Below are 24,901 nucleotides of genomic sequence, written 5' to 3'. Positions count from 1 at the left end.
TTGCTTACATGGATGAATATATGAAAGATCAATTGGAATGTCAAGCCAAAATGAGAGGGGAATACGGAATTGTGAATTGGCTTGACCATATTGATGTTGATCCATGTATGTCTCTATGTGAGACAAACTAAAGCTTGATTGATCTCAACATTCATATCTAGAAAATATTTAAGCAAGGATCAAAATATTGAAAAAATAGTTTTCAATGGATGTTTAATATAATGTGACTTAAGTATGGCTTGATAGGGTGAAGATAGCAAGGAAAGGGCTTCGAGGTACTAAGCGAAGGTGAAGGGCAAGCGATGGCTTGGCGACCGATGTACCATGGCTAAGGTGAAAAAGAGAGTACTTGCATTGAGTCGAGGTACTAATCAAGCTATGAGGAGTCATATTGTGTTGAGGATCAAATCATTAGTGGAAGTGACTTGAAGCCATAAAGGTGAACTCATATGTATAGAAATGGTTCAAGTCACATAATCAAGGTATAATGAGAATGAGAAAAATATATTCGATAATAGAAGTCCCCAATTGTCAAATGAAGTGACAACCAGCTCAAAGGTATTTACATTCTTTTATGCTTTGAATTTGAGTTTAGGAAAAGCCGTACTATAAAGAGGGATTCTAGTACAGTTGGTCAACTATGCAACCAGATGTTCAAAATTTCAGATCTACATCCTCTTACCCAGCCAAAGCAGCCAGCCAAAAATCTCCAGATTCTACCTGTTTTTGCTAGGGCGGCAGTGCCGCCCGTAAACGACCGTTGGGACCCAAGAGGTATAAATACCATTTGGGCCGGCCCACAATAGGGAGCCTTCTTCTCCAACGGTTCAGTTCGAAACTGAATAGATCAAAACTCATCTCTCTCTCCTCCATTGTTGCCCCTTCAAGCTCCCAAGCAATCCTTGATTTCCACCATCAAAACTTGAGAGAAAAGACAGTAAAACTCGATTGGAGAGCAGATCCACTGATTTCCAAAGTCTAAGAGCATTTGGTTCACGTTTGGCCGACGGTTCTAGGGTTTGTTACTCTTGGAGCTTGCTCCTAGCCGGCTAGGTGTCGCCCTTGTGCTTGCCAACTTATGTGGCAGGCTTGGGAGGTTTGTAACCTCATCCTGCAGTTAAGAAATTACCTCTCACTTCAAGAGTTTATTCTCTTGATTTGAGAACGAGGGCAAGGCAAGCCTTGGTGGTGAGCCAATCCTTTTGTGGATGCCTCAACAATGTGGACTTAGGCAAGCCTTGGTGGCGAGCTGAACCACGGGATAAAATTTGTGTCTCGCGTGCTTCACTTTGTGTTCTTCGAATTGAATTTTGTTTTTCTGTTGCAGGATTGAGCAGTTGAGGGTCAGATTACTATCTTTGAAATCTCAACACCATCTGCTTTATTTTTGAAGAGCGGCAGTGCCACCCTATAAGGCCGGCAGTGCCACCCTCTATTCTAACAGAGTTTCGAGTTGAATTTGCAGGATTGAGCAGCTGAGAGGGTCAGGTTACTATCTGTGAAATATCAACGCTGTCTGCTTTATTTTTGAAGAGCGGCAGTGCTACCCTATAAGATCGGCAGTGCCGCCTTCTGTTCTAACAGAGTTTCGAGTTTAATTTTTACAGGCCTATTCACCCCCCTCTAGGCCTCCTAGGCGATATCAAGTTCCTTTCAAGATCAAACTAAGTCTATCTCCAACGGTGCAGCCCCAAAACGAATACCCATAGCGTGGTTTAGGTTATGCATAGTACAAAGGTAGCGTACCCAAAACTTCCATTCTCCAACAGCCAACCCAAAGGCAACGGAGGAGGAGCCGGTGGCCTCGGGCCTGGCGGCGCGCGGCGAGCTCCGTCCCGGCGGCCTTGGCGAGCTCGGCCCCGGCGCGGACGCGGGCGGACCTCGGCACACTCGGCCCCGGCGCGGGCGCGGGCGGACCTTGGCCCTGGCTCCGGTCGTGGTGGTGGGCCCCGCCTACATGGAGGAGACGCAAAGGGAAGGAGAGAGGACGCAAGTTTAGCTACGGTGTATCGTCGGACGCAAAATAATGTGCACGATGTAAAATGCGTTTGGGTACTTCAGCTTCCACTCCCGGCTAGCCGGAGCACACCCAAACCCCCCAAACCCAGGTCCCCAGCTCACTCCCCTCCGCCGCCGGCCGCACCGTCTCGTTCGCCGCGCACCACCAGCAGCCTGCGTCCTCCCACCTCACTCGCAGTCTGCACCCTTTTTGCCGCAGCTTCATCTGCTCCGCCCCACTCCACCAGAGGAGCTCGGGCATACCGGCGCCAGGCACGATTCTGCGCACGGGCGACCGTTTGACGCCGCCGCCTCAGCAGCAGCAGCAGCAGCGTGCTACTTCACTTGGTACGCTCTCCTTCTGGTATGAAGCATCTTGCCCCCGCGGGAGATATCGATCTTAACGTTTGCCTTATTTGGCGTTTTGATTTCCGCGTGCAGACTGGGCGCTGAGGGTGCAGAAGTTGGAGTCGCCATCGATGGCGACCGTGGAGTAGCACCCCAAAGCTGGCGCCTTTCTTGCCGTCCTGCCAGCGCTTCCAGCTCGGTTTCCCCATGATCCTCCGCAGCGCACTAAGGGCCGGTCGCGGCCTCAGGCGGGTTCGCCTGGTCCAGCTCATTGTGGAGCACGGTGAGCCGTACCGAGCACCACACCGGTGTGCTACTGATACCCGGATGTTGAAGAATCATCAGCTGTGCTGAATTGGTGGGGGGTCACTCCAATTGGTCACAGGTATCAGTTGCGGGCTTACTCGGCTGCTCCTGCACGTGTTAGGGGTGAGAAACCCTTGGATCGTGCTGATGCGGCGGTAATGGTAGATGAGGAGGTCAAGCGAATGAAGAAGATGCGGGTGTTCTGGACCGCTCAGCAGACTTTCATGGAGTACCTCCATGTCACACGGGGCCTGAGCTTTTCGGATGCTGAGCATATAAGCAAGCACTCACCTGCCTTTGTGAGCAAGCTGCTGAACCAGGTGAAGGATGCTATCAAGGACCCTGTGGAGGGGGGTGAGGCAGTGTTCAGGTCAAAGGTGAAGACAAGGGAGATGAGGGATGAGAGGGCCACTACTGCGTTGCAGCGTCTGTTCAGGTATTTTCCGATCAACGAGTTTGAGCCATTCTTTGAGAGCATGGGCTTAAAGCCGAGTGAGTATGAATCCTTTCTGCCTCAGGATCTCATGTTTCTTTCTGATGATGAGACATTGCTAGAGAACTACCATGTTCTTTGCAATTATGGGGTTGTGCGCACTAAGATAGGGGGGATATACAGGGATGCTGGGGAGGTTTTCAGTTTTGGTGATGGTATGCTTGCATCTAAGCTAAGAGCTATTGAGGATCTGGGGTTCAGTAAGACCACTGTGATAAAACTTGTGACCTGTTGCCCTGCCGTATTGACACGTGGCCCACATGCTGAATTGAAGATCTTAAAGTGGCTAGATGACATTGGCATTCAGAGAGACTGGATTGGTCAATTCTTATCTGTAAAGAAGTCGTATAATTGGAGAAAGATGGTTGAAGTTCCTCAATTTTTTACTGAATTGGGATTTGATAAGGAGGGTATTGGTAAACTGATCAGGCAACACCCAGATTTCTTGTTGGATGGTTCTGGAAAGGTACTGTTTAGGGCAGTTGCCATCATGCTGAAAGCAGGGTCTGGAAAAGAAGATCTGTTTAATCTTTTCATGGACTTCCCAGATGTACAGGCCAGGAGTTTCGCAAGGAACATACAGAGTGTTATACTATTCTTAACTAACATTGATGTAAGCGAGGAGGATATTAAGAAGTTTGTGGTAGCAAATGCATCAATGCTTGGTTCTGCTCGAGTGAAGAAGGCAAACAGTATTCTTACATATCTCAATGTCGGGAAGAAGCGTTTGTGGAAGATTATAATGGAAGAGCCACGTGAACTGATGAAATATGCATTAGGGTTAAAGGTCAACCGCCTACCGCCTTGTGACAGGACTGAGAAATCACTGAAGGAGAAGGTGAAATTTTTGAAAAACATAGGATTTGAGGAAGGCTCTGATGATATGAATAAGGCAGTGAAAGCTTTCCGTGGTAAGGGTGATGAGCTACAAGACCGGTTTGACTTTCTGGTGAAGACTGGATTTGAGCCCAAGGATGTAGCGAACATGATCAAAGTAGCGCCGCAGGTTTTGAATCAGAAGATACATGTCCTTGAGTCCAAGATATCATTCCTTTTAAATGAGACATCATATCCTCTAAGCTCTCTGGTTGGATACCCCGCGTTCTTGTCGTTCACTATAGAGAGAACCAAAGCTAGGTTTCTAATGTACAATTGGCTGCAAGAAAGAGGGCTGGTTCCTCCTAATTTTGCTCTGTCCACTTTATTAGCTTGTTCAGAGAAGCGGTTTCTTAACTATCTGGTCCTAAAACATCACGAGGGTCCAGAAGTCTGGGAGAAGTTGAAGAAAGAGGTAGCTGCAGACAAAAACGTGCACTGTACTTCAGATGATTAGCATGACATTATTTGTTGAGTGATATTTTTTAGGAAAAGGCAATGGTGTGCCTTTTGTGTATTAATTAATGGATAATGTACATGGATGGTACTAACTGATATTTTAACTTAGTTCCATGAATATTGTTTTTGTTTTGTTTTATCGCTGGTCTGGACAGACCTCCGATCTGATTATGGCACACCCAAACTTTGCAAATGTGATTCAGCATCAACTATTTGCATATGAGCTAAATCATGCATGCTAAAGTTTTTTTTTTTTGGGCCATAGGTGTGCATCTGAATGTGAAGTACTGTACAAAATCGATTATGACTCACATGGCCATTAATAAAGGCATCATATATAAAAGGAAATGTCTTGCGGAACCAAAACTATCAGGCAATGTCTTGCCTTTGTCTATTGATTTGTTCATTCAATCTCAACAAGAATTAGCCTTAGAGAGCAATGGCCCGGAAGAATCTGATTATCCGTCATCAAGTTTGCCACCTGCAAGTTAAGCATATTAGCGATTTTGACACCAAGCAAGGGGCATGTGCTTCAGCCTCCAAAGGATCAAAGATTCATGGAGAAAACAACCTGCAAAAAAGAAGCCAAACGCACACCACCATGCAAGCAAACAGAAGCATCACATAAAATTTCTTTTGGACCATCAACAACCTGTTCCACCAGAGAAGTATATCCTGAACATGTGCCGTCTGGAGAAGGGAGACGGTTAAGGCCTCAATACACAGGATTTGAAAGGGAAAGAGTAGGAGTAGCATCTTCAATAGTTAAACTGTGAGATTTATCAGTGGCATAAGCCTCATGAAGAAGAACTCTCACAACAGATATTATTAAATCTTTTTTTAGAGTTTAAGGGCATGGCCCCGGTCATTTACAGCACAGATGCAACCCAAAGTCTCAGAAACACTCCAAACCAAAACTCCACCAGACTAGAGACTACAGAAAAGAGCAGAACAGTCTGCCAACCCAGAGAAACAGCAGCACCGACACACAAACTACTACTACAGCTATTCCTCATTCGTCAAACAGAGCCGTTTCCCAGCAGACCAAGGCTCATCAGCATTTCTGGTCAGGAAAGGCTTCAGCTCCTCAGGCGTTTCTTCATCCCAGCAGTGAGCCTTTTGGAACAGCAACCTGTCAACTTCATTTGACACCAAATTCAGCCACCAATTCTTGCTGGTCTTGTCGCCATAGACATCAGCAGCTTCCATCTTGTTATAAACTCCTGTCTCCTCTCCATAGGAAATGACAGCCTCCAGCTTTGCAGCATATTTGCTATTTCCAACAGCAGATAATTGATATCTTTCCAACTCATATCCTGGAAACGCAAGTTGTTTCTTAGTCCCCCCCCCCCCCCCCCCACCCCACCCACACCACCACCCCACACTTGGCAGCAGCACAAAAAGAATTACAAACCATAAACTTCTCGTTGATAGATTTCTAGGACCATCTAGACATAGATCAGTAGGTAAAACTCAACTTAGACAAAGGAACTTGCTGATGGACCTCACCAAGCAGCGTCGCGGCCATAGTGCCGTAGCGATGTGGCCTCGAGTGTCGAAGTAGAGGTAGCTTAACACGCCCGCTAGGGTGTCGAAGGTGGCAGCAGTGCAGGCGTGATCCAGTGGTGGCGGTGAAGGCGGTGGAGCTTCCCGTCGCTCACAGCGTGCCCTCTAGATCGGACTAAGGTTAGAAACCTCGGTGGGACACTGGCGGCTACGGTGAACCTCGCCCCTTGCGCCCCAGCCCCCACCTTCCTCTTTATAGCGCTGCGCGACAGGGGCTCATCAGCCAGGAGAACGGTTGGACGCCCCCGATCAAGGGCACAAATGGCCGTTGGGCCAACTGGTGGAGATCAATCTAGCATTCTCCCCTTGATCTCACCTTATGACTTAACTTAACTTACTTTATCTTTTTTTCATTCCATCGTAGATCAGTGCATAGAGCGTGCTTCATCGTCGTGGTCAGTTGCCATTAGATTAAACAGCTACAATGCATCTCTCTGTTTTGAAACAGATTCACAACTAGGCCCTTAGTATCCAGAAATTATAGGTTTTTTTCGTAAACCCATGTCGACTGTGTGTTCTCTGAACGCATTGGATGGTTAGCCTTTAGCAAGCAGATCCGCAAGTACTTGCTTGGTACTTATGTGCTCAATATTTTCAAAATGATTCTGGATTTTTTCTCCTTTACAACATATAACTTAATATCAATGTGTTTGGCAGCACACTTGACCTGTTGTCTTAGGAGTTAACTACTTTAAATGGTTATTGCTGTTGACTACCATTGTTAAATCCGGATACATATTCCCTTAACCACTTTTGCCTGTTCCTGAGGCCTCATGACAAGCTATACTATGGTATGCATCATTGATGACACCACATCTGTTTTATTGGAGCTTTTCGACAATAATACTCCAACTGCGAGTGTTAGCAACTATTGTGGATTTCACTACACATCTTATCAAAACTTAACATTTGTACCCACAACTATTTGAGAGTACTTGTTCTTTCTTACTCAGCATGAGGCCTATGATACTTTGCAAAAATTACAAGACATTCTTAACTCCGTTCCAGTGATCTATATCTGGACTGGACTTCTGCCAAAATATCCCGGATACGTAAGCTACGTCAGGGTAAGTTCTTACTTGTACATTCATTAAGCTTTCAATAGCTAAAGCACATGGAACCATGTTTATTTGATCGATCTCATATCGGTTCCTGAAACACTGAAAGTTTCCAAATCTATTACCCTTGACTATAGGAGCAGGTGAAGGTTTACTCTCATGCATACTTTATTTCTTTAGAATCTTTTCTAAGTATGCCTTTGCGATAGTCCTAATACCCATTTTTATCTATCTCGATGAATTTCAATTCCTAGAACCAATGAGGCTTCACCAAGATCATTCACATTGAAACTTAAGGACAAAGACTTCTTCTTCACCAATGGCAGATTAACATTACTACTAGTGAGTAGATGTCATCTATACACATGATATGGAAAAAGAATTTTCCATTCTAGAACTTCGCATAAACGCTATTGTCCTTCTCATTTTCTTTAAACCCAAACTTTCTTATCGTTTCATCAACTTTAAATACTACTGTCTAGAGACTTGTTTTAACCCATAAATGGATTTCTACAGGCGGCATCTCATACGTTCGTTTTCTTCTACGACAAAATCTTTGGGTTGTGCCATGTAAATGTTTTCATACAAATCCCCGTTGAGGAATGTTGTCTTTACATCTATCTGATGTAACTCTAAATCGTAATGTGCCAATAACATCATTATGATTCTAAAAGAATCCTTGTATAAGATTGAAGAGAAAAGTCTCATTGTAATCTATTCATTCTCTTTGCGTAAAGCCTTTTGCTATAAGTTGTGCTTTATATCTTTCCGCATTCCCTTTGTAGTCATATTTTGTCTTGTAGACCCATTTACAACCTACTGTTTTGGCTCCATTAGGAATTTCTTCTAAGTTCCAAATATCGTTGGTATTCATCGAATTCATTTCAGCTTTCATAGCTTCTTGCCATTTAGACGAATAAACGCTTCTCATGGCTTCTTCAAATGAGGTGGGATCACCCTCCATTTGAATTTCTTCACTAACATAGACTTCATAGTCATCAGAAAATTGGTTTACTAATTCTTTGAGACCTTCTAGGACCTCAACTACTAGCACTTTTATGTGGGGCTGTTGTTGCTCTTGATTGCTAAGAGGCAATTGATTCTACAGGCTCCTGTATCATAAGATTCTTGTTTACATTATTCATCTTCTTCGAAAAGCCAACAACAGGTGTTGTATAAGTCATACAACATCAACAGGTATCGAGAAATTCATTGTTTTGAATCACTAGAGTGGGCACGCAGCCTCGCTTCTCTTCAAGTCATATGTCTCTACATACCGTGCTCCCCTAGATCGTCCTATCTTTTATAAAGATAGTGTATCTTCCAATTTTTTATTTGGGTTCAATCTGTTAAAACCTTATATGGCGCTTTAAGCACCGCTTTAATATCTTTGATGGTGACTATGCTATCTTCCTCTCGGAACTTTAAAAAATCCAGGAATTTAGCTGTTTCTCTGCTTAGGGGTATCATGTTATGATCGACGGTCACATTCATCAAATCTTTATCTCACTCTTAATGAAGAGTAGTTTCTTAATTGATCTTAATTCTTACTCTTAATTCATGAAAGGGACCTAGGATGCCGCCTAGAGGGGGGGTGAATACGTTTCTGAAAATTAACACCCTTTAAAAGTGGAAACGATTAGTAAAGGGAGTTTCCAAAATGGAAACTCCAAATAAAGAGTAGTACCACCCCTCACAAGTTAGCCACAGAGTATATAAAAGATACTAAATGAATCTAGGAGCCAAACCTGCAACCAAAGAGTTAGAACACAATACAATTCAGTTTGGCGCAGGGGCTAATACCGGACGTGTCCGGTAGGTATACCGGAGTGTCCGGTATTCACGACTTAGTGGAACAGCCCGAACTTGCTCCTTTTGATTTCTATCTTCAATCCAAACTGCAGGAAACTATTAGAGATAGTAATATACATAGAGAACCTGCAGAATAGCTAGAGCAACACAAATATCAAATGAAATGCAAATTGAGACACGATATTTGTTTTACCAAAGTTCGGACTCTCGAGTCCTACTCTCCATTGAGGGGGCTGCGGGCGACCCAGCGAAGGTCAGCCCTAGAGGGTACCACGAAGGTCACTCTAGCCGGAGTCTTTTCCAACTCCTTTTCCTCCTTCCACTAAATGATTCCGAGGCGGCGAATCGACCGTTACAAACTTTCCGCACAACCACAATCTCTCGGTTGCTCTCCGGCGACGCCTAGCCGTCTAGGACCGAAGAGTCCAAGAGTAACAAATGCGAATCACGAGATTGACAATATGCACAAGTGCTCAAGTGGTGGCTTGCTCTCTTTTTCAAATTCTCTCTTAACCCACAAATTGATTTTGCAATTTGGATCACACACTCACTAAGAGAGGGTTTAGGAGAGTTGGCAAGGCTCAAAAACGTGTGTCTATTCAGCAGAATCAGCAGCCTCCAAAGGTGGAGGCTTGGGGGTATTTATAGCCCCCTTGAAAAACTAGCCGTTGCCATACCGGACACGTCCGGTATGACTCATACTGCGCCAACGGTAACTAAGTTACAGTGAGTTGTGAGGCGTCGAAACTCCCGAGAATCCGGACTCCGACCGTCGGAACTCCCGACCCTCGCAAATTTGAAAAACATGTAACTGAGTTAAAGTTAGTGAGGTGTCGGAACTCGACACATGTCGGAACTCCCGACTCACGTCGGAACTCCCGACCCTCAGGCTTTTGAAAACTAGCCGTTGGCTTTGGTCATCCATACCGGACACGTCCGGTATGACCAGGACAGTGAACCCTCCAAGTCAGTTAAAGTGAGACATCGGAACTCCCGACCATGCCGGGACTCCCGACCGTCGGAACTCCCGATACTGGAACTCCCGAAACCAACCCGAGAACAACATTTTACAGCTGGGACAAATACCGGACACGTCCGGTATTGCCAGACCAGCAAGAAAAGTTAGCTCTTTTGTCGCTCAAATACTCAAAACTCACATGGGTTGGCTTGAGCACTTATGAAACATTATCTATCAACATGATGCATCCCTCTTAATAGTACGGCATACCTATTAAACTCAAGATAAAAAATAAATTTATACCACTTGAGTTTTTCTTTTGAATTGATGCCGTCCCTTCCAATCTTCATCAAGTAAGGGTGCTAACATGTTGATGTTGATCTTTTCACTTGAGCATAGCCATCTTGAGCATGTGACTTGATTCCATTCATCAAATTTGAATAATCCCAAATGTATCAAGTCACTTCCATCAAAACTTCAATAGTGATTTGATCCTCCACATAAACATGACCATCATAGCTTGATTAGTACCTCAACTAAATGCAAGTACTTCCTTCTTCACCCTAGCTAGGTTCTTCGCCGCCAAGCCATCGCTTGCCCTTCACCCTTGCTTAGTACCTCGAAGCCTTTCCTTGCTATCTTCACCATCTCAAGCCATCAAGTCACATCTTGTGTTGAATCATCCATTCATGTATTGTTATCTTTTCATTTCAATTTAGCAAGCTTCAAATATGAGACCAATCCATATGCAAATCCCTTATGTCTCATTAATTAATTCTTACAAGCTTGCTTTCACATAGTACATGGAAATCCCACAATAATTAAGCCTTTGCATGAATTCCATTTGCATTGTTGTCTTGTGCTTGAACTAGATTGTTTACACAACAACACATCATTTTGGCTTTCATTAAGTACCTGTGAGATAACCTATTACCTATCCACACTTAGCAAACGGGTTAGTCCTTTAATCACGTTGTCATTCAATCAACCAAAACCCACTAAAGGGCTAGATGCACTTTCAATCTCCCCCTTTTTGGTGATTGATGACAACTTGATTAAAGCTTACACAAGGATATAAACATTTAAGCTTTTGGGTTCAATGATTTATGAGAGGCTCCCCCTTAATATGTGCTTATGAGTAGAATTCACAAAATGACCTCAAATGTCAATTGCACATACTAAAACATATAGGAGACTCCCCCTAAATCATTGCATCCGTGGGGTGCATGTGTGTGTGACAAAGCGAAACCGTGATGCATATGACAATATATATCACACAAGAATAAATATAAAGGCATCACATCAAATATTTTCATTCTAGCATGCATAGTCCTTATGAAAATAAATATAACACATGTAATTCACACATAGCACTCATTACAAATTTTCTCAAGTCCAGAAACCACTGATATATAAAAAGATCATGTCTCAAGAGATACATAGATAAAGCATAAGTAAGCCATCTCTCACATGATACAAACTATCTCAAACTCAAGATACATCAATGAAGCTCAAAAAAAAAAACCACTACAACTGTCGGTGCAGAAAGTGACCAACAAGTAAATATTTATAGATTTACCATACGTTGTGATCGGAGGTGGCCTAGCACTCAATGACACAAGGTTTATATTGGTTCAGGCAACGTGCCCTACGCCCAGTTTGAGTCGGTCGGTGACTTTATTTCTGAACCCAGGTGCTCGAAGTTTGCAGTGGGGTTACAAACAAGAAGGAGAAAGATGAGAGGTACAAGAGGTCCGATCGAACTCTGGTTGGAAGGGTCGAGAGTGACAAGAGCTCCGCTATGAGCTAAGTGTTTGAGCGTGTGCTCGTGGTTTAAACCTGGTGGTTCGACTGTTGTGTGCTAGTGAACTTGATCGATCTAATGAATCTGTAATGACTTGAATCTATCTATCTATTGGGAGAGAGCGCATCCCCTTTTATAGATGAAGGGGATGGCCTTACAAGGGAGAGGGAGAGAGTACGTATGCTTCTAAACCTTGTTGCCCATACCGGTGGGTACAGGATGATGGTAGGCGCCCACAACACTGTTGGATGTCAGATGCATATGGGAGGTTGCGTCGTCTTGTTCGGGTATGGCAGGTGTTGGTACCTGCTATACTATTGATGCCCAGAGGCATGTTAGGAGTTTCATCATATTCACTCGGTATGGTAAATGTCGGCGCCCATAACACTGTCGATGCCCAGAGGCATGTGGGGGAGCCTTACCGTATGAGAGTTAATGGCACCCACAATATTGTAGAAAAAAATGTTGGTGTCTACAACACTGTTTGGGCTCTGTTGTGCTAGGGAGGTTGTAGAATACTGTTTTTTGTAGGTGTACAGGATACGGTCCCTGGTATCGTGGTTTAACTTGTGCACCCTGCCTTGCTTTCTTCGTTTGTTCCCTGGTCCTTTCTGAGCGAGCGTCCCCGCTTGGTTGGTCCCAGTTAGCTCTGATCGTGCCAGTCGGAGAAGAGCCATGAGTAGGGGTTTGGCACATCCTCAGTCAGAGACGCAGGTCAGAGTCGGAAGTAGTGCTTTGGCCAGGCCTTCTGGTCGGAGAGGTCGTTCAGAGGTGGGCTAGAGATCGAAGCAAGTGCTCCAGTCGGAGAGGTGGGCCGGAATCGGAAAGCGAGTGCTGTTCTTCCTCGGCCAGGCCTCCTGGTTAGAGATTTGATCACCCCTTTGGCCTGTCATTTAGGTACTTGGGCCGGCCCATGAGTTGTGCATTTATCTACTTGGGCCGAACCTTTGTTGGGAGGCCAGTCCGTGAGGGACCCTGGGTTTATGAACCCGACAGGAGCCCCCGAGCCCCCGGACAATTTAGGTAGAATCGTCTGGGGGATTTTTGTCTTGACGATGGGTGCGTGTGAGCGCACCCGTGGGTGTAGCCCCCGAGCGATTCAGGTAGAATCGTCTGGGGGGGGGGTTTGTGTTACCAGTGGGGGAAGTTTTGTTTTGTCGACGGGTGAGCGTGAGTGCACCAGCGGGTGTAGCCCCCGAGCCCCCAGGCGATTTGGGTAAAATCATCTGGGGGTTTTCCAGCGGGCGTGTGTGCGTGTTTTTTAGTCGAGGTGGAGTCATCAACCAAGGCATTGTTGCATAGCCGAGGTATTTTAGTTTTGGGATCGGGAGAGGTAGAGCTCGTGGATCCTGGCGTCGATGCGCACCGTGGGATCGGGCGAGGCAGTTAGTTGAGGGATTGGATGAGACAAAGTTCACGTGTCCTAGCGTCGGTGCACGCTGTGGGATCGGGCGAGTCAGAGTCATGGATCCTAGCCTTGCTGCAGCCCATGCAGCCGAGGTAGTTAGTTTAGGGATCAGACAAGCCGGTGCTCATGGATCCTGATGGGGCAAGTTCGAGGTCGTAGACCTAGGCATTTGGTGTGCAGTCAAAGCATATCTAAGGGATGGGGCGAGTTTGGGGTCGTAGACCTAGGTGTTTGGTGTGCAGTCAAAGTGTAGCCAAGTAGATGGGTCGAGTTTGGGGTTGCAGACCTAGGCATTTGGTGTGTAGTCGAAGCATAGCCAATTGGATGGGATGAGTTTGGGGTCGCAGACCCAGGCATTTTGGTGTGCATTGAGCCCTCAAGCCCTATTGGGCTTTTGGTAGGGGTCGGTTTGAGTTGTGTGCGTTACCCCATCCTCGGTTTCTCACAATCGGAGGGGCTAAGTTTTGTCCCTTGTCCCGATCGCTCGGGCTCGAGTGACATGCTCGGTGAGTTCGCTAACGGGTATGATCGAGTGGAATCCGAGTCCGTCGTTTGTGATGGGGTTGGCATAGCCCTCTTGTGACATTCCACTGGTCTTTTACCTGCAACCCGGTAGATGCCTAGGTCATTCTAGAGACTGACCTAGGTGGCCTGATGGCCTCTCCTCGATGGTGATTCTGTGGGCTTGGCAGAGATTTAGGATCGAACAAGAAGGTTGAGATAACCCTATCTGCTTTGGGCAGACTGGGCGAGGGCCGCACGGGGCTCATCTGCGTTTTCTCCCCTAGCTTTGTTTGATGTGGGGCGGCCTCGAGCCCTTTGTGGGGCGGCCTTCGAACCCCGGTTGGTCATTGCTCATGTCGAATGAGGCAACTTCTGCTTCGTGACGCAATACGGAGCATTGTGATGCTCCTCGCTGCATGTGCAATGCTTAGTTCTTAAGCCTCTGGGCGGCTCAGGGCTCGAATCATCTGGGGGGCATGGGCGTATGGAATGAATGTATATATGGATGTATGAAATGATTATGAAGAAATAGCGGGGGTCGGTAGTGTTACCTTGATGACTCGAGTGACGGGGTTTGAAGAGCTCTAGTCGGAAATGTTCGACCGGGACCCGTGCTCGTCGTTCATGACAGAGTCGGCAAGGCCTACATGGGGCGTCTGAAAGCTCTAGTTTGGTTTTGGTTAATTGATGAAACCCTAAGTGCTAACCTAGTTTATCAAAGTGATTATGAGATAGGTATCACTACCCCAAGTGATAAAGCAATGGCAAAGATCATGACAATGGTGATGGAATGGTGATGGTCAAATGCTTAAACTTAGAAAAGAAGAAAGAGAAAAACAAAAGGCTCAAGGAAAAGGTAAAATTGTAGGAGCCATTTTTGTTTTGGTGATCAAGACACTTAGCGAGTGTGATCACATGTAGGATAGATAGCCGTACTATTAAGAGGAGTAAAACTCATATAAAAATACGGTTATCAAAGTGCCACTAGATGCTCTAATTCATTGCATATGCATTTAGAATCTAGTGGATCACTAACACCCTTGAAAATGTTTATGAAAATATGCTAACACATGTGCACAAGGTGATACACTTGGTGGTTAGCACATTTGAGCAAGGGTGAAGAAGATAGAGGAGAAAGGAACTCAGTCTCACTGTTTTCACTATGACCAGACACTGGTCTTGGGTGGATCAACGCGTCCGGTCAGGCGTAGCAGTGAAGATGCCAGCATCAGTATATTGACCGGACGTTGGGTCTGAATTGACTAGATGCTGGAAGTCTAGGTCCGGTCGAACTGATGGGTCAGCACAGTATCCAGGGTTTTGCACCGGACGCTGTGGTGTGTCCGGTCGAGGTGGACCGGACATGTCCGGTCGAAGAAAACCTAGTTTGGAACCTTACTGTAAACGACTAGACGCTAAGGGTCCAGCGTCCGATCACTTGTGCTGGAGCGTCCGATCACTACTTAGCCGTTGCGATCGGGTAGTTCCTATTGAATGGAAAATGACACGTGGCTTACATCGGTTGACCGAACGCTGGGCCTAGAGTCCGATCAGTCTGATTGGAGCGTCCGGTCAGCCCGCAGTGTGCCCAGTAAAGGGGTACAACGGTTCTATTTTGTGGGGGCTTATATTTAAGCCCCATGGCTAGTTCAAGCTCACTCTCTTGCACATTTTCATTGACATAGCAACCTTGTGAGCTTAGCCAAAGCACTCCCACTCATCTCCATCATTGATCTATCATCTTTGTGAGATTGGGAGAGAATCCATGTGCATTACTTGAGTGATTGCATCTAGAGGCACTTGGCATTTGTGTTGCGCTGCGGATTTCGCTTGTTTCTCTTGGTGGTTGCCACCACCTAGACGGTTAGAGCAGCGGTGGAGGATTGGCACGAGTTGGTGATTGTTCATGGCCATCTCTGGTGATTGTAAGGGGAGTTGTACCTTTCCCGACGGAGTGCCGAAAGATAACTCTAGTAAATTACTCGTGTCATTGAGTTACCTCACTTTTGGGTCAGTTCTTGCGGTGTCCAATCATGTGGACGAGGTTTGTAAAACACCTCTTAGTCGCCGAACCACCAAGTGTTGGTTGACACAACGGGGACTAGCGTGTTGGCAAGCACGTGAACCCCGGGAGAAAAATCGGTTGTCTCTTATCATTTGCATTCTCCCGGTGATTGGCTTGATCTTCATCTTGTGATTGGTTCATTCCTCTACACAGCAGTATAACCATCCTACTCATTCATTTATATTCTTGCAAACTAGTTGTAACAAGTTCTTTAGTGTAATTTGAAGGATCGAAACGGACGACCAGAGGGGGGGTGAATGGTCGCGGAAGCCAAAAATAATTTCTAACCCTTCCCCTAAACACAAAACCTGATTAAATCACGTTTTTCAAATCTGGCCAGAACTCTATGTACCTAGTAAACCTAATGTGGACGAAAATCCGTAACTCCGATCGACCTAAAAATTTGTCAGATTAAACTAGATGAAATTACGAAACTAACCCAACTGGAATCACGTCAATCGGACTTACGGATCTTGAGATAAAAATAAAACAAGCAGACTATGTCAGATGCTGACGAGAATTGTAAAGAACCAATCGAGATGCACAAGATCAATCATTATAGATGAAAGATTAAATTGAGTAATTGAACTTACAAAAGTGCATCTAGCCTCCGCCCGAACATCCTCCCTCTCTTAATCGGAGAGATCAACAAAAACCTCTCACTAGAATTCAAACCCTAGGCTAGACCGGAGAGAGGAAAACTGAACCGGGGAACCCTGGGGCACGAGTACTGTTCACGGGTACTGTTCACGCATGAATGGTAACTCGCCGAGAGTCCAAAAACGTTCAACCTTCTCAACCCTAGGTGCCACATATTTATATCTCCAAAGGGTGGCACGACCTATTTTCACATAACCCCCTACGCTAAATAAATCCAACGTAGGGGCGTAAATTCCAATTACGTCCTCCATGGCAAATTCCGCGATGTCCGCGATCCCTCCATCTCCGCGATGTGATCCTCGCGATGTCGCCGCACGACCATCCGAAATCGTATCGCGATCGCCAGAATTTTCCATCTTCGGCCAACGCCTGCCGCACGGGCGTCCCGGTACGATGCATGGCTTTGTGGCTCAACCAGCGAACCCCGGATTTTGTGGCATAATCCGGAAACCTCCCTCGACGTCCTCCCGCCATGTAGCCAGGTACAGTAGACGTACACCGCACGATCACCTGTCCCTCGAACGCAAGCCTCGATCCGCCCTTCTCCGCCCCCGCGGTTTTTCGACGCGGCATCCTATCTTCGTTCTTCACTCGTCGCCGCATGTACCTTGTCTCCACCTGTCACCTGCAACCACAACCTGCCAAGAGACACGTCACACGCACACCGTGTTGTCAATCGCTCATCACCAAGGTGCTAGCCCACTGGCATCTCAATCTCCCCCTTGATGAGTGCATTGACAACACCACACCGCACAAATTTATTCGTACTGAAAAAGAAAAATAAAAAGAAAGAAAAAGAAACGATCTTAATCCCCAAAGACATGGGCTAGCGAAAAAGCTAGGCTCGACACAATCAAGACATAAATTCACTCTCCCCAAGGTGAATCAAAAGCCATATCAATCTCCCAAAAGCAATCTCAGCAGCAAAACTCACAAATTTCAGCAAAACTCCCCCTCAACCCCTCAAAACAAGCATGCCAAGTCTTAGCAAAAACGAATTCAAACTCCCCCTGCAAGAATGAACGAACTCCCCCTGCAAGAATAAATTTGTGCGCTACTCACTCTCCCCCTTGTTGACAAAGCACTCCATCAAGATAAAATGCAAGGAACCAATTTAGAGAAAAGCATGTGAGAAAGCACAAGTTGAAGCTTCTGAGACATATGCCAAATACTTATAAAAGCTAACCAACAACACTAGCTATCCAGAGAAGGAACAATACAATGCCATGACCAATAAAAATTTAGAACTGAAATCTGTTTGAAAACTAATGTGCCAGGCAAAAACATGCACATTCCAAACTCAGTGCAAAGCTGAAGACAAAACATATAGCGAGCTCACACGACAGATACACAGCTTCAGTCAAAGTTCACTGCAACGTCCACAAATGCATTCACTTGTCATATTTAATTCTGACTTTTGTGAGCATGATAAGCAGGGATATGGGAAGCAAGAGTTGTGCCCAGCCAGTTTGTTTAATTTTGTTTATGAGCGAGAACCAGCAGGGACATGGGAAAAATAGAGTTGCGCCCATATTTAAATTTTCAGTAAGGCAAGCAGATCATGAGCTAAATAGCAGAGATATGGGAATTCAGAGTTTTTACTCACAACCATACTATGCACTCCCGAGTTAAAACTTGTATTGTGAGTTACATTTGCAGTGAAAACCCATTAAAAGAAGCTGACTACCGAACCATGAGCAAGATATATGTCAAGTATTCAACAAGTCACTAGATCCAGAAAAGCAAGCATAGCTCAACATAATTTTTTAAGTATATATCTGTGCTGTTTTCAAAATAAAAATTGGTCAAGCAAAGCATTCAAACCTCTCCAAAAGCATCGATTGCAAACTAGCCAAAACAAGTATAAGGCATATGTAACTGAAGCAACTTACAATGATACTAGAATGGGTAACACACCCCGAACTCACCACGCAAACGTGCAAACGTGGTTTGATCGAGTGGTTTAGTCAGAATATCAGCAAGTTGCTGACTAGTATCAATGTATTTAAGCTTAATATCACCCTTCTCAGCATGATCCCTCAGAAAATGATGACGAACCTCAATGTGTTTCGTCTTAGAGTGAAGCACAGGATTCTTTGCAACACTTATAGCGCTAGTGCTGTCACACAAGAGAGGAACGCGAGAAAACGACAAACCAAAATCGCGAAGGGTAGCTATCATCCATAAAAGCTGAGAACAACAACTAGCAGCAGCAACATACTCAGTCTCTGTAGTAGATTGAGCAACATTAGATTGTTTTCTAGAGGACCAAGAAACAAGCGAAGAACCCAAAAATTGGCAAGTACCCGATGTAGACTTTCTATCCAAACAACACCCAGCAAAATCAGCATCCGAATAACCACACAAACTGAGAGTTGAAGCAGCAGAGTACCAAAGGCCAAATGCAGGAGTAAATCGAAGATACCTCATTATGCGCTTCACCGCCTGACGGTGAGAAGTCCTGGGGGACGCCTGAAAACGAGCACACATACACACAGCAAAGTGTATATCTGGCCTCGTAGCAGTCAAGTACAGCAGCGACCCAATCATGCTTCGATATTCCTTCTGATCCATGGGCTCTCCGTCCTCATCAGCATCCAAAGCAGCGCTAGTCGGCATGGGCGTAGAAATTGGCTTCGCATCATCCATCGCAAACTTCTTCAGGACATCCTTTGTGTACTTTCCCTGATGCACAAATGTACCTTCCGAAGTTTGTTTTATTTGTAAGCCAAGAAAGAAATTCAGCTCGCCCATCATAGACATCTCAAATTCTTTACTCATCACATCTGCAAACTTTTTCACAAGAGCATGAGAGGAACCACCGAAAATGATATCATCCACATAAATCTGAACTATTAAAGTGTCATTTCCTTGCCTGAGGAGAAAAAGAGTTTTATCAACTGAACCCATTTTGAACCTATTTTTAAGCAGAAAAGTTTTCAATCTAGCATACCAAGCACGAGGTGCTTGCTTCAAACCATATAAAGCCTTTTGCAACTTAAAAACACGATCAGGAAAATTGGGATGTTCAAAACCAGGCGGTTGTTTAACATAAACTTCTTCTTCTATAAAACCATTCAGAAAAGCACTTTTCACATCCATTTGATAAAGCTTATATCCATGTGAAGCAGCAAATGCAAGCAAAATGCGAATGGCTTCTAAACGAGCAACAGGAGCAAAAGTTTCACCATAATCAATACCCTCTTTTTGAGAAAAGCCCTGAGCAACCAATAGCTTTATTTCTAACAACATGACCATCTTCCCCTTGTTTGTTCTTAAAGACCCATTTAGTTCCAATTGGTTTACAAGAAGGAGGAGGATCAACCAAAACCCAAACCTGATTCCGTGCAAAATTTTCTAACTCCTCATGCATGGCATTGACCCAGTTAGAATCAGATAAAGCATGTCCAACATCTCGGGGTTCAAAAGAGGCAACAAAGGCAGTATGCGCAAAGACACAATAATTTTTATTTTTCATACCTCTGTTCCTTGTCGTGCGCTCATCCAAATTACCTATTATGTTCTTGGCAGGATGACGATTTTGAATGTGTCGTGGTGCTGTACGTTCTGAAATCGCCTCCCCCTCAACTTCAGCCGGTACATGATCAACAGTCGATGAAGCTGTAGGCTTTGCTGTAGATGTACGTGTCGGCGATGGTCCATCCTCCAAAGTGGTGGAGGGCGCTTGCTCAGGCTGGGCGCCAGGCTCCCCCTGCATCGCAGGCTGGGCATCATCGTCATCGTCATCGTCACATCCATCTTCCTCTTTCTGATCCTCAAAAATATCCTACCCGATCTCGTCATCACCTGCACACTCAAAAGCAGAAGAAAAACAAGGCATTGTCTCGTCGAAGGTGACCTCACATGTCTCATCGATGCGGTTAGTACCAAGATTAAGCACACGGTACGCTCGCCCTTGCAAGGCATACCCCAAAAATAACCCATCGGAAGAACGCGATTCAAATTTATCCAAATTTCCCTTTTTCAATATAAAACACTTGCAGCCAAAAACTCGAAAGTGGAAAACTTTGGGAGGTCGACCAAATCTCAACTCATAAGATGTTTTTCCTAGAAAAGCTCTCAGAAAAATGCGATTAGCAACATAGCAAGCGGTGTTGATAGCCTCAGCCCAAAAACGTCTAGGAGTTTTATGTTCATCAAGCATTGTCCTAGCCATCTCAACAAGCGTACGATTTTTACGCTCAACAACACCGTTCTGGGGAGGAACGTAAGGTGAGGAAAACTGATGATCTAAACCTTGTTCTGAACAAAAAACTTTCATGCGAGAATTCTTGAATTCTGTACCGTTGTCACTGCGAATTGCTCTAACGGCATTATTTGACAACTCATTTTTTAGCTTCAGAACAAGATCATGAACATGTGAGAAAGCCTCATCCTTAGATTCCAAAAAGAACACCCATGAATATCGAGAAAAATCATCCACAACGACGAGCACATACCACTTCCCACCAGCAGACCGAACACGGGCTGGACCAACAGTGTCCATATGTAACAGTTCACCCGGTCGTCTCGTCATCACCTGAGTCACAGGTGCATGAGAAGCAGCAACCATTTTTCCATGTTTGCAGGGAGCACAAATCAAATCCTTTTCAAACTTGAGTTTCGGTAAACCATCAATTAAATCCAATGAACTCAAACGACAAAGCAAATCAAAGCTCAAGTGGCCCAACCGACGATGCCACTTCCAAATCAGGGGGGAACCATGAGCAACTAAACAGCGAGTTTCACCAAAAGATTTAGAAAAATCAGCTTTAAAAATCCATCTAAAAGGAGAAATCTTGCAAACAAGGTTACCAGCAGAATCAAGAACACGCAAATTTCCTTTCTTAAAACGAACCTCAAAATCATCCTCAAGAAGTTGCGAAACAGACAGCAAATTATAATGCAAATTCTTTACCAATGCGACGCCCTTTAACATGTATTTATCTGTTACCTTGATGCAGCCATGCGCCATTACCTTACCTTGACTTTTATCCCCAAAAGTGATGTTTTCCTTTACGCTCGTGGGGGTGAGGCTGGAGAACCATTTATCATCTCCGGTCATGTGGCGCGAACAGCCGGAGTCCATTATCCATATGTCCTCCTCGCCTCCAACCTGCAATCAACAACGAGAGCGAGGGTGAGCTAATGACTCAACACTGGGGTTAGGATAATGTAATGAAAACTAGTGCTGAGCCACTTGCTCAAAAGAAGCGTTAGCAAAATCAAAGTTCTCAAAAAAACGATGAGAACCACGAGGGGGAAAACGTGGTCTGTCATTCCGATGTTGTGCAAGAGCATGAGTACGTGAGCGAAAACCAGAAGAGCGAACAAATGGCTCACGTCTCAAAACAGGACGATTATGAGTACCACGTACAGGGTACTGCTCACATCTAAAAACACGACGATCATGAGTACCACGTGTGGGGTACTGCTCACGTCGTTCAGCACGCATCCTCCGATAACAGAACTCATAAAGATGACCATCATGACTGCAAAAATTACAATGATAAAGCTTGCGTGCAGGAGCGAAAGAAGCCTCAGCATTAGAACTAGAAGCAACAAAAACAGGCTTAGCAAAATGATCACAAGAAGAACCATTTGGCTTAGTATTTTGTACACCCTTGAAGTGTTTTGGCTTAGGCACCCAAACCTGCTTTTTAGGAGCAGATCTAGATGTCTCAACTAGCAACCCATCAGAGGTGACACCTGAACCCTTCCTAGGAGGTGGTCCAGTATATTTAGCCAAAGGTGGATTCTTCTCATCAACAGGCGGTCCACTTTTTTCACCAAAAACATGTTTCAAGTCATAACCGGGACCAAAACGCTCACCCCGTTTAATTTGAGCAATAGCCATACCAATTTGAGGCTCACGAATAGAACACCAACCAAGAATAGTTCTCAAATGCTTATTTTCTTCTTCCAAATCAGCAAGTTTGGCCCTTAAATCATTATTTTCAACAACAAAATTAGGACAAGTTAGGCATGAAGGAAGAACCGGACAAGTGTGTTTTTCCAACTCAACAATATGTGATTTAGCAACATTTAATTCAGATCGTAAAGTTGGACAAATTAAACAAACCGGCAAATCAGGACAAGTGTGTTCTTCAAAAAATTTTACCCGACATAAAGCATTATCCAAGTCAACTTTCAGAAGCGGGCAAGAAACACAAGTACCAAGCAAATTCGACCGAGAACGAAGTTCATTTAGTTCAGCATAAAGTTTATCTCGATCATCAACAATGGAAGAATACTTGGTTTGCAATTTAGAAAGCGAAATCATATGAATTGAGCATTCTTCACATTCATCAGGTTCAGCAGGATTAGATGCAGCATTTTTTAGAGTAGCTAGTTCAGCACAAGTTTTATCATAATCAGTTTTAAGTTTAGCCAACACTTTATTTTGCTTATGAACAATTTTAGTTAAATTAGCTATTCTTTGTTCTGCAGAAGTATCTACCTCATCATCAGAAGTTTCATCATTGCTGTCGGTTGATGCATCACCCTCTAAGGCCATAGTACATATCCCACCATTGATGCCGGCGTCAGTGATGAAGCAAAGTCCGTCTGTCTTCTTCTTGGGTGTCTCATCCTTGGAATCTGAATCGCTGGAGTCTGACGAGCCACCTGAAACATACTGTCCAAGAGAAGATAACAAAACATTTGCAGCCTTAGCGACTTGCTTGTCAGAGTATTTTTGTCCGCCTTTCTTCCATTGCTTATCCTTCTTCTTCTTCCTCTCCCTGAACTTCTCCTGGCGCCTGGAGGAGTTATTGCCCTGCTCAAAAGATCTCTGCTTGTTTGGGCAATCAGCAGCAAAGTGTCCTCGCTCACCACAGTTGAAGCAGCCATCTGAACATCTTCTATTACGCCTGTTGTCATACACACGCTTAAACTTGTTGGAGAGCAGTACAAGCTGATCATCATCTAGCACCTCCAACTCCTCATCTGCAACATGACACAAAGAAGACAAAGCAAAACTGGAAACATTTGGATTAGCATTAGTGTTAGTCTTATTTCCAGAAACCAAAGCCATTGGAACGTCAGAAGAAGATGCAGCTGTGGGATTTTTCAATTTACGCTTAGAAACAATTTCGATCTATTTTGATTTGAGCTTACTATAAAGCTCATCAGTGGTGAGAGTCTCATAACCTACAGATTCAACGATCGCCTCAACTTTCATATCCCATTCATCATTAAGTGAATGTAATAATCTGAGAGCCCTAGCATGATCATCATAAGGCATATTGCTATTCATGGCCTTCATCTTATTAACAATCACTTGAAAACGTGCAAACATGTCATCAATAGACTCACTAGGCAATTGGCAAAAAGCATCAAACTCTTTTCGGTGAATCTCAAATTTTCGGTTTTTCACAGTGTTTGAGCCTTCATGATATTTTCTAAGTTTCTCCCAGATCTGATAAGCGAGATCTTCACTAGAAACCCGATCATATTCAGTTTTACAAATAGAAGCCTGTAAAATAGCAACAGCGCGATGATTTGTTTCAAGAAGCCCGATCTCAGCGGCGTCAGTCGGTTCCTCAGCTGGAATCACATATGTGGCATTTTGTGTGATTTTCCATAGCTTCAGCGACTTGCCTTTGAGATAGTTGGTCATACGTGCCTTCCAGTAATCATAATCAGTCCCATCAAAAAACGGAGCGCGAACATCAAACTTTTCATTGGTCGCCATAGCTTTCAGCACCGATTAAGGTATAGAAAACCTAAACCGGCTCTGGTACCAATTGAAGGATTGAAACGGGCGACCAGAGGGGGGGTGAATGGTCGCGGAAGCCAAAAATAATTTCTAACCCTTCCCCTAAACACAAAACCTGATTAAATCACGTTTTTCAAATCTGGCCAGAACTCTATGTACCTAGTAAACCTAATGTGGACGAAAATCCGTAACTCCGATCGACCTAAAAATTTGTCAGATTAAACTAGATGAAATTATGAAACTAACCCAACTGGAATCACGTCAATCGGACTTACGGATCTTGAGATAAAAATAAAACAAGCAGACTATGTCAGATGCTGACGAGAATTGTAAAGAACCAATCGAGATGCACAAGATCAATCATTATAGATGAAAGATTAAATTGAGTAATTGAACTTACAAAAGTGCATCTAGCCTCCGCCCGAACATCCTCCCTCTCTTAATCGGAGAGATCAACAAAAACCTCTCACTAGAATTCAAACCCTAGGCTAGACCGGAGAGAGGAAAACTGAACCGGGGAACCCTGGGGCACGAGTACTGTTCACGGGTACTGTTCACGTGTGAATGGTAACTCGCCGAGAGTCCAAAAACGTTCAACCTTCTCAACCCTAGGTGCCACATATTTATATCTCCAAAGGGTGGCACGACCTATTTTCACATAACCCCCTACGCTAAATAAATCCAACGTAGGGGCGTAAATTCCAATTACGTCCTCCATAGCAAATTCCGCGATGTCCGCGATCCCTCCATCTCCGCGATGTGATCCTCGCGATGTCGCCGCACGACCATCCGAAATCGTATCGCGATCGCCAGAATTTTCCATCTTCGGCCAACGCCTGCCGCACGGGCGTCCCGGTACGATGCAT

At 44.7% G+C, this 24,901-nt stretch overlaps 1 protein-coding gene and 1 pseudogene across 1 annotated transcript; one reads left to right on the top strand and one right to left on the bottom strand.

The window, feature by feature from the left end:
• The first annotated feature begins 2,266 nt into the window (after positions 1 to 2,266).
• Positions 2,267 to 4,659, top strand: LOC136501520 (transcription termination factor MTEF18, mitochondrial-like; annotated as a pseudogene).
• Positions 4,660 to 20,102: 15,443 nt separating this feature from the next.
• On the bottom strand, positions 20,103 to 24,011 carry LOC136500183 (uncharacterized). Its single transcript, XM_066495562.1, has 3 exons — positions 23,435 to 24,011; positions 22,437 to 23,263; positions 20,103 to 21,431 (listed from the first exon to the last, which is right to left on the bottom strand). Exons 1-3 carry the CDS (start codon positions 24,009 to 24,011, stop codon positions 20,103 to 20,105), a joined length of 2,733 nt encoding a protein of 910 aa, XP_066351659.1.
• Positions 24,012 to 24,901: the final 890 nt, after the last annotated feature.

The sequence above is a fragment of the Miscanthus floridulus genome, chromosome 13 (genome assembly GCF_019320115.1).
Source record: "Miscanthus floridulus cultivar M001 chromosome 13, ASM1932011v1, whole genome shotgun sequence".
In the NCBI taxonomy this organism is placed as follows: domain Eukaryota; kingdom Viridiplantae; phylum Streptophyta; class Magnoliopsida; order Poales; family Poaceae; genus Miscanthus; species Miscanthus floridulus.
This window is presented reverse-complemented; position numbering and strand designations above follow the sequence as displayed.

Bases quoted from the DNA above. Each gene is read 5' to 3' on its own strand.
- LOC136500183 (XM_066495562.1), bottom strand. From the start codon at position 24,011: ATGGCGACCAATGAAAAGTTTGATGTTCGCGCTCCGTTTTTTGATGGG. The intron at 23,264-23,434 runs GTAAGCTCAAAT...GTCATGTTGCAG, and splicing joins CACCACTGATGAGCTTTATA to ATGAGGAGTTGGAGGTGCTA. The intron at 21,432-22,436 runs GTAAAATTTTTT...TGTTGATTGCAG, and splicing joins TGGATAATGCTTTATGTCGG to GTTGGAGGCGAGGAGGACAT.